General features: G+C 48.2%; 2 protein-coding genes across 2 annotated transcripts; one reads left to right on the top strand and one right to left on the bottom strand.

Annotated features, from left to right (window-relative positions):
- Positions 1-450: 450 nt before the first annotated feature.
- LOC135824813 (ephrin type-A receptor 4a-like) lies at positions 451-7360 on the top strand (the record flags this gene model as incomplete). The annotated part of the gene is given in 6 exon segments (XM_065337525.1): positions 451-556; positions 1495-1542; positions 2446-2538; positions 4747-4860; positions 5208-5296; positions 6374-7360. Coding segments are annotated over 6 exon segments (634 nt in total), but the record flags the coding sequence as incomplete, so codon positions are not given.
- A 2334-nt stretch (positions 7361-9694) lies between these two features.
- On the bottom strand, positions 9695-11263 carry LOC135824230 (sterol O-acyltransferase 1-like). Its single transcript, XM_065336961.1, has one exon. The coding sequence runs from the start codon at positions 11261-11263 to the stop codon at positions 9695-9697; it is 1569 nt and encodes a 522-aa protein (XP_065193033.1).
- Positions 11264-15292: the final 4029 nt, after the last annotated feature.

Below are 15292 nucleotides of genomic sequence, written 5' to 3' on the forward strand. Positions count from 1 at the left end.
GCCCAGGTAAAAGTCCTGTAAAACAGTGCGCACACTCCACTGTGTCCATTTGATGGAGTGGGCTGGGGTGGTGCATGGGGGAGGGGGTTGGGTCAGTTTGGGGGGGGGAGGGGGGGGTGCGTCAGTTTGGGGGGGGGGCGTGTGTTTGTGTGTGCGTGGGGGGGGGGGGGAGAGGGCATGTGTTTGTGTGGGGGGGGGGGGGGGAGGTGTGCGTGTACGAATGTGTGTTCTACTCACAGTGTTGTTATGTTTGACGTTGGTTGTGTTTTGCAGCAAAAGCCCCGGAATAATGATTGTGACCTGTTCTCTTTTGTGTGTGCGGGTGTGCGTGCATCTGTGTTTGTATTTGTGTGGCAATGTATGCCTGGGTGCTTGCTGTGTTGTGCGTGTGTGTGTGTCCGTGTTCGTGCGTGGCTATATGCGTGGTATGCGTTCTATGCTGTGTTTTAGATCGGGTGTGACGTTGGAGTCTTCAGTGCCTGGGCATCTGTTGCAGATGTCCATTGAAATAGCCAGAGGCATGTCCTACCTTGCCAAGCGCCAGTTCATACACAGAGTAAGTACCTACAGCCAGTCATGATGTTAGGACAGTATCAATGATGTGTAACAGGGAGTTATGACTGTATCACTGATGTAATACTCTAAGTCTACAAATATTCGGCCCATTCACATGTCGGCTCCCCAGGGCTAGAATCCTTGTCGGCCGCGTCAAAGTTTCGGCCTGTACTGCTGCCTGTATACCATGGTATACACTGTCACACTGAACCTTGCAAAACAAATTTTCGGCCAAACATGACCAGGCCGAAAATAGTCGAAAATAAATATGCGCAGAATATTTGTTGACTTACGGTACTGAGTTATGACAGTATCACCGATGAAGCAGTCATGACAGTAGCACTGATGTACTGGTCAGTAATGACCTTGTCACTGGTTTGATGGTTCAAGCATGTACAGTGGTGTTCTACTACACTCTCTGTACATTCCTGGATGCAGGTTTAACGAATATACATAGCTTCAAGAACTTTCAATTACTTGAAAGTATTCGCAAGACGTACAACACTAAACCATGAATCATGTTGGTGATATGAGTGCGCATTTGATCTTAATCACTACAGTCAACTTCACTGTTAACAACTTATTACGACAATTCGCGGATAACGACGGAATTTCCGTGCCCAGAGCAAAGTCCCATCTAACTGTAATACATACAATGAGCCTTCGGGTATAAGGACACTCCACGAATAAGGCCACTTTTCTGATTCCCCGCCGAGTGTCGTTATGTGCAAAGTTTACTGTAATTCCTGTATTTGCGGGACAAATGTTCATGCACCAATGTGCTGTAGATTGAACATGCTTCCCCGGATCAAGCGGAATCCTGTCATATCAGGAGAGTTTCCGCTGCAGCAAGGGCGTCCGGTTATAGCAGTTTTAGTGTACTTATTTCTTACACACGGAGTTCATGTTCTGGATGTGTCTCCATTGTGTCTGCTGCAGGATTTAGCTGCTCGTAACATTCTCCTGGACAGTTCACATGTGTGCAAGGTTAGTGCTACAAAGGGAACATTTGTCAGAAGATTTGAAAATGTGTTCATAGCAGTAACTATGACTGACATGGTATTTGTTTTCGATGTGTTGCCAATATCGCCCCCCCCCCCCACCCTTTCCTTGTCACAGGTCTGAGTAACTGAGCAAAGTGATCTCTGCCTGCTTTCCCCTCCTCAATCATCTCTATGTGGTATGTCCTATGCGGCCTGGTGTATATCACTCAGTTTTGGATGTATCCATACTTTTATTGTCTGTTGTTTATTGTCTGTTGTTTGGTGTGTGTGTGTGTGTGTGTGTGTCCCATATGGTGCAGTGGTATGTGCAGTCGATTTCCAATCGAGAGGTTGCGGGTTCAATTCCCGACGATTGTGGTCGCACACGTCTTTCTTCTCTTTCTCATTCTCCTACTTGTAGCTCTTCTTTCATTCTCCTGGGTGGTTACCAACAGCCAGTGTATGCCGGAGTATGTGGTGTGGCGTGTGTGTGTAAAAAAATGAATGAAAAATGGAAAAATGAAAAAAATGAAAAATAGGGATTCACTGGCCAGAAAAAGCCACTTCAATCAGCTGTGTGGTGGATACCAGGCTAAAATTAGTGGCGGTCAATTCATCAGCCTTGCAAGCTGTTGAATGGTGTAATCCCAGCACAAGTTGCTATGTCTAACATAGCTGTTCGCTATCATCGCTTCCGCGATGGGCAGGTCTGAGGTGAGGTGTGTGTGTGTGTGTGTGTCCATGTGTGTGTGTGTGTGTGTGTGTGTGTGTGTGTGTGTGTGTGTGTGTGTGTGTGTGTGTGTCTGTCTGTCTGTCTGCCTACCTTTCTTGCCTCCCTCCCTGTGTCCATCTATCTCATTCTGTCTGTCTCTGTCTCTCTGTCTATCTTCATTTATTGTGCTTCCAGATTGGTGATTTTGGAATGTCACGCAATCTAGCAGATGATACCTACTATGAATCACATGGTGGCAAGGTGCCGTACAAGTGGACTGCACCTGAGGTAAATGCATACAAATCAGCCAGTCATAGGTTACCACCAATAACGAGGCTACGAGTACCATTATTATTAGTATTACATTACACAGGACCTGGGTGGAACACAGAACGGGTCACACCAGGAAAGATCCAAATTTTGCATAAAAACCAAAGCAGAGGGAAGTGCGATAATTGAGCCAAAATTGTCTGCAGGGCAAATTATATGATTGGCTGAGATTCGTTGGTCCCACTTACTCTATCCTACTGGATTAGTGCTATTGTGGTGAGACTCCTCATCACAGTACAGTTGTGTTGTATGGGGATCGCCCAGCTCAGGGATCTTCCAGTTACAGCCAGAGAGCCTGTTGTCCCCTGTGTCTGTGTGTACTGCTCTGCTACTTGGTGAGCATCTTTTCGAGCTGCCCAGGCGGCTGGCCCTGCTTATGAAGGTGCGGCAGTGCTCAGTGAAATGTTGGCAATATAGTGCTGTTAGCTCCCGGCTAAACGCAGTCCCCTCACAGTTCCAGAACACAGGGGTTTTATAGTATTGATTATGGAAGAAGTATTTAGACGAGAGTAGACAAGAACTAAGACTAGAACTAGAGGACCACTGGAGCATGCACTCTTCTATACTTGATTGGCTCTCATTGCTATGGTGAAGGAGCGGGAAATACGAATAGTGAGTATTGTATGGTCATAGTATAAATACATCTATTACAACTACTTCGAAGTACTCAATCTGCAGATAGAACTGTTTCGTCCTTTGTGGACTCATCAGCGCAGCACAGAGAAAGTGAAGCCGAACCTGATAGCAGTGAAACATAAATTTTCCGAAGCCAGATTTAAACCAGGCCCGAACGTGTTGGGAATGCAGTACATCTATTACAGTGCCCTCACTGGCATGTGTTATGTGAAATCCAAATTCATGGCTTAAGCATAGGCATGTTCACTGCACATCCCAACATTGGTAGCGTCAGGCCTCTGCAGTGTCCCCGGAGCTGTTGAATTTGTGATATTGGATTTCACTTCCCAGTACTAAAGCCCATCATGCCGGCAGGGGTTGGATTGTAGTGCAGTGCTGCTCAACAAAATCCAATCATACTTGAAGTATGAGTGAATGCCACGCCGAGCAGCGCTGTGCAGCCCCAGACCCTGTCAACACTGGGCTGTGAAGTGGTGTAAGGTGCAAACTTGAAGCACTCCTTCAAATTTATTCAGCAGCACTGAGCAGAATTGTAGCAAAAAAAGATTAAAGTTTGCACATTCGTGTTACCACTATACAATTGTGTTGAGAAACACAACCAGCTTAGGAATTTGACTTGTGCCAGGCCATCACCATGCCTGATCACTGTACTACCGTATTTCCCCGATTATAAGTCGCACTCGATTATAAGGCGCTCCTCCATTTTCAGGTTTGAGCGATCATGTTTTGAAATATTCACTGCCGTAGTAAGTCTTGTTCGATTGTAAGTCGCACCCCCTTTTTTACCTTTGGCCTTTAGTCTAAAAAGGTGGGACTTATATTCAGGGAAATACAGTAGATATGTTGACAAATAAAAAAAAGGTTATACCTGATCGTAACGTTAAAATGGTACCAGACTCTCTGAGACATTAAAGATGTACAGGTTCCTGCACGAGTACGAGGCCAGTACCGCGGAATCCAGCCCGCGCCGCGATAGCGGCAAGGGCTGGATGAACAGCGGTACTGGCCGAGTATGAGTGACTGGAACGTGTTTCCCGTGTGCAAGTTCGTGAGCCAATGAGCGCAGTGGATTCCGTTCCTGCCCGTCGTCAAGTGACGACGTGCAGTGGAATCCGTTCCTGCCCGTCGTCACTTGGTGACAGGCAGTGGATCCAGTTCCATCACCTTTCAGCAGGCAGGACCACACTTTCCAGCCCACGCAATTTGATCTGTCATAGGTCGACTCCAAGGCGACAATCACGTGACATACGGGAAAGTGATAATTTGACAACTGCTCAGGTGCACTGGTATGACCTAGAGCACATATAGCCGGTCTGTATTTGTGCAAGTTAGTCGGTGATTTCCAGTCACTCTAATCTTCCATTGCCGGTTCTTTACGGCATGGTGAACCTAGCATCATGCAGTCGAGTGTCCGTGTTGGGATGATTATCATGCTGAATGCGTGTGCATGTGTGCGTCTTGTGGACTAAAGCTGTCTTATTCACGTTGCCCGTGTTGTGTTGATAATGTGCTGGGCCTGTGCATCTGCAGGCTATGCTATATCGCAAGTACTCACTATCCAGTGATGTGTGGAGCTATGGCATAGTGCTCTACGAGATCTTCACGCTGGGCAAGAAGCCATACTTTGGCATGCAGCCACAGCAGGTCAGTACTTGCTACTTGCAGTCATTGGGTCGGTGCATGGTGTCTGTGCTTGCGCTCTGTGGGTTTTGTCCAAGTCGTCGACAAGCATAACTTGCAACACAGGTCACATCTAGCCGTTCCACTTATGACGCGTGAAACTGTTGTGTCTCATTACCTTTCTCTCCATCTCTCACACCCTCCGGTCTCTTTCCTTCTCTCTCTCTCTCTCTCTCTCTCTCTCTCTCTCTCTCTCTCTCTCTCTCTCACACACACACACACACACAAACACACACACACACACACACACACACACACGCACACACACACACACACGCATGCCCATTTTCCTGGATGATGCTTGCACGCAGGTGATATCGTTTGTGTCTGAAGAGCGCAGGCGACTGCCTCCACCACCTGGTGTGAATGCAGAACTATACAAAGTCATGCTGGACTGTTGGTAAGCTAGTCATCAATTATACTTTGTGTGTTACTTTACAGTGCCCGTCAAGTAACATTACTTGTATCTGTGACATGTGATTTTTTGAACCTAGGAAGATGACACGGCTGCGTGGGAATTGTTTTAAAGAATGTGGGTTTTACTCCCCTGTTGCTCATCATATACACCCTTCGGTCAGGGAAGAATCATAGCCCCTTTAGGGCAGGGCTGAACAATACCCTAGGGGCAGGGCTGAACAATACCCTAGGGGCAGGGTGAACCGGGCCATACCCTTGGGGCAGGGTGAACAATACCCTTGGGGAAGGGCGAACCATACCCTTGGGGCAGGACAGAAGCATTGACCCGCTGGGACAGGGCTGAACCATACACCTGGGCAGGGCTGAACGGTACACCTGGGGCACGACCTAACACTACCCTTGGGGCTGGGCTGAACCATATCCTTGGAGCAAGACTTGACAATACCCGTGGGGCAGGGCTGAACCGTACACCTGGGGCAAAATTGAACCATACGCTTGGGGCAGGGTTGAACCGTACTCTTGGGGTAGGGTTGAATCATACCCTTTGCGGTTGGGCGAACCATACCCTTGGGTTGGGCCAAATCATACCTACTTGTGTGTACCATCACTGCTCTGCACCATCTTACCAGTCAGCAGACCGTAAGACCGTTGGACTAGAATGATCTTAGGGTAATCCTGAGTTGGGTATGCCACTGTTGATGTGGCTACTGCTTTGTCCAGGTTGGTTGCACGACAATACTTCACAGTCTACAATCACGTAGTAGACTGTGCAATTCCCCCTTCCCCCCTTCCCCCCCCCCTTCCCCCCCCCCCCCTTCCCCCCCCCCCTTCCCCCCCCCCTTCCCCCCCCCCCTTACACAGTCAGCCGTCTAACCCTCCATCAGAAACCTGCTACTTGTATGAAGTGCCCGAGTGAAAATCTTCCCACAATGCGTCTGGTTGGCTGTCCCATGTGCAAAGGCGAGCCACCTATCGCAAGTCTATGATTTCACGTTAACGTATGTGCCATGTCGTGAGAGTGAACTTAGCAATATACCCTTCATTTCCTGCCATCCCTCAGGCACCCGGACCATCGACTGCGACCACGCTTTGACCAGCTGACACACCGCCTCTCGCGAAAGTCACCATTCCTAGCTGCCCAGCAGCGGACTGCTGGCATACCCGAGCAAGCATACACAGTCGGGAGTCCGCTGCAGGCATCACAGAATATGCACAGAGACCTGCAGATGAGGTTCTGCCAGTGACGAGGAGTCCACGGACCAGTGCTGGTTCACTCGCAGCGCTGACATGATTCCTCCCCTGTGGACTGTCACCAACCGAGCCAACTACTCCGTTCTCAAGCTCTCTGCCACTGGTGGGTTTGAGTTAGTGTGGCGTACTGGAGCGTCCACCCTCCTTGATCAGAGATCGAGCACACTTACTAACCGAGATATACATGCCTGTGCTCAGCCTTCACCGTTGCCGCCTATGCTGGCAGCTTTTGCGTGATACAAAGACTCTATAATACTACCAAAGTACGAATCGTACCGTGTTGTTCCGACGGTAGTTCATGACGACTGTGTTGAGACGTTTTTTGAGACCCCACTCTGCTCTGTCTACTTGATGCAGCGAATGCTATTTTTTGAAATTATAGTTAGCAATATTCACTGGTTGAGGGACTGGATATAGTTAGCAGTAAAACATTTCAGATAGCACACGTTGAGCCCCTATGATTGGACATGTGATATTTGCTTATTATAATACCTGCAGTACTTTTTATGTTGAAACAGGAAGATTTTTTAAATTAGTAATTTGTGAAACCCTTTCCTAACAAATCATTAATGCATTGCTGAAATCGCCACCACTACAAATATATAATTCAAATCCCTTTTGCATGTATAATGACTACTGCTTTGAAAGCTTGCATACCATTGTATACCTGAGGGCAATTTTGCCGAAATGTTGTCATGACTGATTGATAAACGAGATCGATATTGTTTATTAACTGGTGGTGTTAGTGGACATTATAGCGTAACTTATAGTTCCCTGATCCTTTTTTCTATTCTTTGAGTTCGATATTGTTATGGGAAAGAGTAGGTCAGCTCTAAGAACTACTTCCTATGAAACCAACTACTTTACTTCAAAGTGGTTTAAAAAAAAGAGCAGAATGACGATGTGTCCGAATAGAGAACGCACACCTCCAGTTAGATGACAGCTGACACGCTCGTAGTAGACTACCATGTTCCTGATGTCCAGCACTGCTCAGGACTAGTGACTAGTGGTTGATTATTTTTGGAGTGGGCTTTGGTGTGTGTAGGGGTAAGGGCTGGTGAGGGTACGACGCTCGCGCAGCGTGCATGCACATGTGTGTATCCACGAACTTGCTTGTGCGTGCGCACGCACACCACACACGCACACACACACACATAATGTACAGTCGCACTTGGTGAAACTCCAGCAAAATTCCACATTTGGCGCCGTCAACTTGCACGGACCTCAACGCCCTGGAAGTCGTACGAACGAGCCTGGACGTACAGATGCACATATTGATGTAATAGGAACTGGTCCAGGGCGCCAGTTTCGCACTGTAGGTCGGATTTCAGTGAGTGCAACTTTACTTGCAGTACCTAACATGCACGCGTACATAATAATTATACCGGCATCCCACCGGCCCCTTCCAAAATTCCAAACACACATGCACTCATGCACGCACGTACACACGTACACACACACACACACACACACACACTTGCTCACACACACACACGCGCGCGCGCGCACACACACACACACACACACACACCCCATCCCTATAACGAAACTACCGGTATGCATATGCTTGCACGCATTCGCAGACACACAGCTTGGCAAGACCATGCCGGAGTTTCATAAAACCACACCTTGAGAACATTCGAAACACATTCGAAACAATTCGTAAACTTATGCAGTCAATATTTTTGGCTAAAAATAACTAACAAAGTAGACATTGGAAAATAGGTCATGGTTGAGTGCCACGGAGCAGATTACAACTGCTCGCTTTGGGCCTTAGTGAAAACTGTAGTACTGAACTCATATAGACAGCTTTCAAACACATACTCACACAAGCGACTACAACACACAGGCAGTCTTTGTCCGCATCAAGAGAGTGTGCACGACTCCAGCGTTAAAACACACACACACAATACATAATAAAGAAGACTAGTAAAATGAAAATACTACGTGAGACGTGAGGCACCAGAAGAGAACTCTGGAGGAAGAGAGAGACAGAGAGAGACAAAGAGAGACAAAGAGAGAGACAGAGAGAGGAAGAGAGAGAGAGAGAGAGAGAGAGAGAGAGAGAGAGAGAGAGAGAGAGAGAGAGAGAGAGAGAGAGAGACAGAGAGAGACAGAGAGAGACAGAGAGAGAGAGAGAGAGAGACAGAGAGAGAGAGACAGAGAGAGAGAGAGAGAGACAGATGGATGGATGGATGCTAAAACAAAAGAGACTAATTGCGCTAGGCTGTTCGTCAGCCTGGCTGCACGGATCACTACAACGGTAAAAAAGAAAAGGGAGCGTTGCACCTTTCTAAAATATATAAACTCGCACTGCACAAAGGCAACGAAGAGACAACTGAGCACGTATGAGCACTCACAGCTCCAGCAGCATCCTCACTAGCGAGGACCTCGGCGAATAAACACTATTACCTGGATAAACCAGTTTACAGGTATAGGCACATCTCAAACACGGCCGGTAAAAAATTTAATCCTTTTAAAAGCAACGTATCAAAAATAGGGCAGGTCAGGTCAGTTAGAGTATGGCGGCCTGACTGAATGGCAAATTGCCAAGCACACACCGTGGTTGAACACACAACCGATGGTCTGCTACATCTCACTGAACGGTGGAGGAATCAACTAAAGGCTGACGATGGGTATTTGTGAATGGGTGATAGTGTAACGTGTCGGGGGTTATGGCGACAACGGCAGGGTCAGGAGTGGTGAAGCTGGCACAACCGTGCATCAACGACTCAGTGCATATAGTGTACGGGCAGAGAATAGCGGTGTATGTCCACTGCACATAGCAGGAAGGACTGCATAGTGCTGACAATGCAGCATTACCGGAGAATAGCACTGTATGCACGGTAGGCACGGTGGGTGTGGACTGTGGTGAGACAACGATACGTTGTTACCTTCTAGTAATGCTAGCATACTTGAAGGTTAACGCTGGATCTTCCCGACGCCAATATTGTGTCAGAGTGGAAGAGTGGAAGAAAAGGGACAGGGTTGTTACGAATGTTTATCAACGGAGCAGACACACACACACACACACACACACACACACACACACACACACACACACACAGGCGCACTTACAACAAGTGGCTCTGATTGCCAGCCTCCCTGGCCCACGCTAGCGCTCGGCTGGTTACGAGACATCCGGCCACGAATCGCAGGTTAGCATGTTGGGTATGAGGATGTCCAGCCAGGTCTCCATCTTGTCGGCACAGTTCTGACGAGAGTAGAACTCGATGCTGTACAGGCACATCAGGAGGCCATTGCCGAAGAACAGCATCACCCACATGAAGATGTTCCAGATTCGCGACTGCCGCTGATGCGTCAGGAAGACAAACGACACGCCGATGCCGCCAAACATGAGGAGGAGGACGGGAAAGAAGAATCCAAACGTGGCAGCGATGATGTACTCGTGGACAAAGGCGCTGACAATGAAGACGGTGAACATGGCCACCAGGCGATTCTTCTTGTACGTCTCGGGCACGCACATCTGCACGTCGTTATAGACGTACGCATGCAGCCAGTCGTGCACGACGACATTCCACTTACGATAGTAGTCGGCCCAGCTGCGGCAGTTCCACCAGTCCTTGTAGAACATGCGGTCGGCAAATCCCATCATCTCAGCAAAAGCGTTCAGCCACGAGTGCAGGATGGAGAAGAAGCCCAGCACGAACACCATGGTGGACGGTAGCATGCAGTTCATCACGCCCAGGATGAACGTGCGCGTGTTCCACGGCTGACGGCCCGTCTCGCTGAACACCGGCACGCAGAAGCGCACAAAGATGTAGTAGACGTACAACAGGCACCCGGCCACCTGCCCCATATTGGAGATGACGTAGGTCCAGCGTGTATGCTCGGTGCGCGGGTAGTTATCACGGTACAGCAGCGTAGGGCAGAACAGGAAGTACAAGTACTGAGAGAAGCCCGGCAGAACGTCGTGGACGTTGGCGTTGGCCTTGCTCTCCCGCGAGAACATCAGCACGCGCGGTACGGTCTCGCGGATAAACGAGTGAATCTTCATGATCATACGCACCTGCTCACACAGGATGATCAGAGCCGAGCCGGGCGGGATTTGATTACGGGCAATGATGAACACCGGGCCGACCAAGAACACGCCGAGAAAGAATATATAGCCCGACAGATACGCACCGTCAACTAGCCTGCGGTTGGTGCCCCGAGCGGAACCTCTGATGTCCACATAGCCCAAGAAGAGAGGATAGACGGCCAACGTTGTCGATTTCATCACAATCCAAGTGGTGATGACGATTGGCATCTGCTCGAACGCCCACAGTAGCATGGAGAAGTTCAGCACTAATCGGCCGTGCTCTAAGTAATCACTGATCACCGTATTCACTGCGAAAATTATCAGAATTGCCACAAAAATATTGTAGAGTGTTTGGATGTGAGTTGACTGCAGCAGATACGTTAACACCGAATCACGAGCGCGAAACACCTTCTGTCCATGTGCACGATCATTGTCGACGGAGGTCAGTCCCTTCATGGTGCGAGATACTTCATTCAACATGTCCTTGGTGACATCCTTTAGTTCCTCATTGACTGTGTCCACAGTATGTTTACGAAACTGCTGAAGACGAAACTCCAAGCTACTAAGGTCCACCTCTGGGCTCTCGCTCGAACCGATGCTCCCATCAGAGCGGGATGACGGTACTCCTCCATTGACGCTCTCTGAGGTGGCAGACATTCTAAAAACCAGAGAACAGCATTCGGCCTGGATGAACAAGACTGATTTTTGAATTATTTTGTTGGAGAAAGAAGATTCAAGAAACAGCTACAAAAATGTTCGTCTCTCGTGCCGTCCACTGCCGCTTCCGCGTGTCCCGTACAGATATCGCGTGAGCTTGCTCAAGTGCATGCGTAGATCTACCGTACCGGAACGTGGAGCTCATGCAGATCCGATTCATGAGCAGATCTACGGTAATACGGTAGGTAGATCTACGGCATACTACGAGTAGATCTACGACTCGATCGTATCGTTGGCCACGCAACCTACGATGACGTCGATGTCAAGTACGGTTACGGTAGGTCTGCACTCTGCATGTACATGACATGTAACATAGACCATGTAGACAGGATCGGGATTGGGATTTGACAAGACTGACATTCTAGGTTTTTCTACCGATCTGAGTCAACGACGTCATGGTAATGTCGTTCCTAGATCCTTGAGCCTGATCACTGTGATCAGCTGATTGAGGTAGACCATGTATGGTAGACGCATTCAGCTTGCGCCCGATCGAGCGGAAGTGCACTGCCCCTCTTGAAATCATTCAAAAGGAAGCTTCTTCGCCAATGACAGGAAGATAACAATTTCCCAGTGCAGCTAGTGCACGATATGACGGGGGGGGGGGGGGGGCAGAGCTGCTTCACACGTACTACTGTGGATGACTTTTTAGACTCCCTCTAAGAACTATTTCCATCTTGAAGCTCCCCCTCCCCCCCCCCCCTCTCCCCCCACTCCCCCCCCCACTCCCCCCCCCCCCCCAAGTAATGCATCATGTTCACAACCATAATAATTATGAACTACCTTTGAATTTCTCTCTCTTCTTCTTCAGTGTTCCCTCTCCCCCCCCCCCCCCCCCTCTCTCTCTCTCTCTCTCTCTCTCTCTCTCTCTCTCTCTCTCTCTCTCTCTCTCTCTCTCTCTCTCTCTCTCTCTCTCTCTCCTCCATTCTACCTCACCTTCTCTTATCTTTTATCGCACTAAATCACCAACTTCGTACTATAGTGCGCAAGTCCACGTTAACGCTGAGACCATAGGTCGGTTGTGGGCTTGCCTCACCAGCACAGACGTGCTTTGCAGCCCCATACTCTCCGGCTTGCTGCCAGTTTTGTTATTGTATACTAAGTATTCTGTTGTCTTCTCCCCTTCTGACGAGTAGGTTATGTATTTTAATGTGCTTAAATTAAAAGCACATTCTTTGGCGTGTGGCCTTGGATTGTTGGAAGCTTCCATGACAAACAAACAGGCGTGCTCGTCACGTGGGGAAGATGGTTGCGAAATCAATGGCTAATTTACGGTATTGGTCATTGTACTTCGAAGTATTAAACGAGTGTGTTGTTTCTTCACCAGATCAGAAGATACATGACACAGTAATGTAATTTATGCACCATTATCCAGAGGCACAGTGTTTCCAAACATACTGAGTCTGCTCTGCGCCCTGACCTGAAGTGGCCTCTTACAGTTGCTGCAGGAGCTAGAGGGCACTTGTGACTAAAGAGAGCCCCCCCCCCCCCCCCCCCACACACACACACAGACACACTCATCCGGCGTGCCACTAGCCGTGGTTGGCGATAATAAAACCCTGCAATCACCACGCAGAGTTTAAGTGGTCATTGGCTACCCCAGCTTGGAATAAAACTAAAACTAAACTAACTAATTGATGTACATGCACATGACATTGTACATAAAGCACAAAATTTAATTGTCATGTGCAGTACTGGACTACAGTATGGCATTGTGTCATACAGTGTGCGGATCGGAGCGAGCAGCAGATTGTCGCTACCTTGGTAACTTACTTGTTGGTAGTCTACTAGGCACTAATAATACTCATGGTACTGGTCAGGCTACATCTGCCCTTGTTTTTCGGATGCCATTTTATGCTCCTTCTCAAAAAGGACCTGATTATGCCAAAAATTATGCCGGCATAATCCGCTTACCCCTAGTGCCTACAAGTAGTAGTGGGTAGCAAAAGTGCCAGTATATAATGCTATCCTTAGCCCTTGGCGGACAACGCCCGCAGATTTTAGTATGTACATGTACATGACTGTACATGTATGTCGTGTGAGTGCTCTCGTGCATCGAAGAACATTGTCCAGCTGGTGGGTACTACGCTGAGAAATAAATTGTATTTGTTTTGATAGGAAAGGCCCTCAGACGTTGCCGTCTTGTTATAGGGAACCCTAACGTTTAAAATGCTCTTTACACTACAAAGCGAAACAAAAGCAGATAGATGGGCAACTTGACGACACGAGACAAGCTGGAGAAAGGATCTACTAGGAATGGAGCAGAGTTCAAGGAAGTGCTTGCCATAATGTTGTATGGTTCAGTTTTTATTGGTTCTGCTTTTCGAGCAGCCTACACTACAGCTACCCTGCATGCACGCGCTGATTGTGCTGTTACTCCGCCGGACATTGCTGCACTTTCGCAGACAAGTATCAGCTCTTGTTACTCTTACTCTTACTTATACATAATATCTCCAGAACACCTCCAACATTTTCACCTTTCACTGTCTTCAAGTCCAAGAAGACCAAGCAAACATATCATCAATTATCACGGTGTGCGTTTTTCTTCCCTCTTTTCCAACAAAGCTGCAATGCTATGGAATTGCCTACCGCCTTCTCTTACCTCTATAACCAGCCTCCCCGAATCCAAGCATTCGCTCTATCAGCATTTTCGCCGATATATTCATTACACTGACGGTATCCCAACTCCTTTTTTTGTATGCCTCGATCTATTTGCCTATCCTCGATTAACTGCTCCCTCCACATAAAGTTGTCATTTCATTCTTCTTGCAGGAGATCCCCTCGACAGGCCCAAAGCCTTTGGGAAATCCTTTAAAAAAAATAATAAAATACAAAAAATACAAATAGACTTTATTCTTGTTTAGACTTAAAGGGGAAGTATACCCTAAAATCAAATTTTCACCAGTTGTAGTCTTCGGGGTGCTGAGTCGAATGGTCTTGGTCCGAGGAAGCTGAGACGCTCCCTTCCTACTTGAATCCCAATCGAACTCGCGCACTTCCACCGAAACTGGGTGACTGCGCCCTACTAGATAGGGATTTGTATGCAAAATCTCACTAAAAGCGCCATTTCGTTCTTATAAAAGCACCGATGACCGCGATTGGCCCATATGTTGTAGTCTTTTAGACGCTGAGTCGACTGGTTTTGGTCCGAAAAGGCTGCGATGCAGCGTTCCTCCTTTATTCCCAATCGAACATGGTTGAACAAGCGGTCACGTGCTCCTGGGTGCCCAAATCACCTGGTCACCAAGCCAGCAGGCGACAACTTTCACACCAAGGTGCAACTCGAGTGACAGGACTGCACCCAAAAAAGGTCAAACAGGCTAGTAAGTTGTACCCTGCAGGCACGGTGACCAGGTGACTGGTGTACGCAGGAGCACGTGACCGCTTGTTCAACCATGTTCGATTGGGAATAAAGGAGGAACGCTGCATCGCAGCCTTTTCGGACCAAAACCAGTCGACTCAGCGTCCAAAAGACTACAACATATGGGCCAATCGCGGTCATCGGTGCTTTTATAAGAACGAAATGGCGCTTTTAGTGAGATTTTGCATACAAATCCCCATCTAGTAGGGCGCAGTCACCCAGTTTCGGTGGAAGTGCGCGAGTTCGATTGGGATTCAAGTAGGAAGGGAGCGTCTCAGCTTCCTCGGACCAAGACCATTCGACTCAGCACCCCGAAGACTACAACTGGTGAAAATTTGATTTTAGGGTATACTTCCCCTCTAAGTCCACACCATGGGCCATGGAGGTACATGTACCAGGGCAGGGAAACTCCCTGGACAATCCACCGTTGCCATGGCATTGGTCCACATCAGGGAATACGAGTCATAAACAATGGTAAACGGTAATAAAAAAGAAAATATTGGAGGCGTGTCCAATTTCGAGAGAAAGGTGTCAGCACCGACGCAATCCACAGAGTCAAGTAAGCCAATTTATTAACCGAACGTTTCCGTTCCCCCAAGTTCTCATCATGG

The sequence above is a fragment of the Sycon ciliatum genome, chromosome 9 (assembly GCF_964019385.1).
Source record: "Sycon ciliatum chromosome 9, ocSycCili1.1, whole genome shotgun sequence".
In the NCBI taxonomy this organism is placed as follows: Eukaryota; Metazoa; Porifera; class Calcarea; order Leucosolenida; family Sycettidae; genus Sycon; species Sycon ciliatum.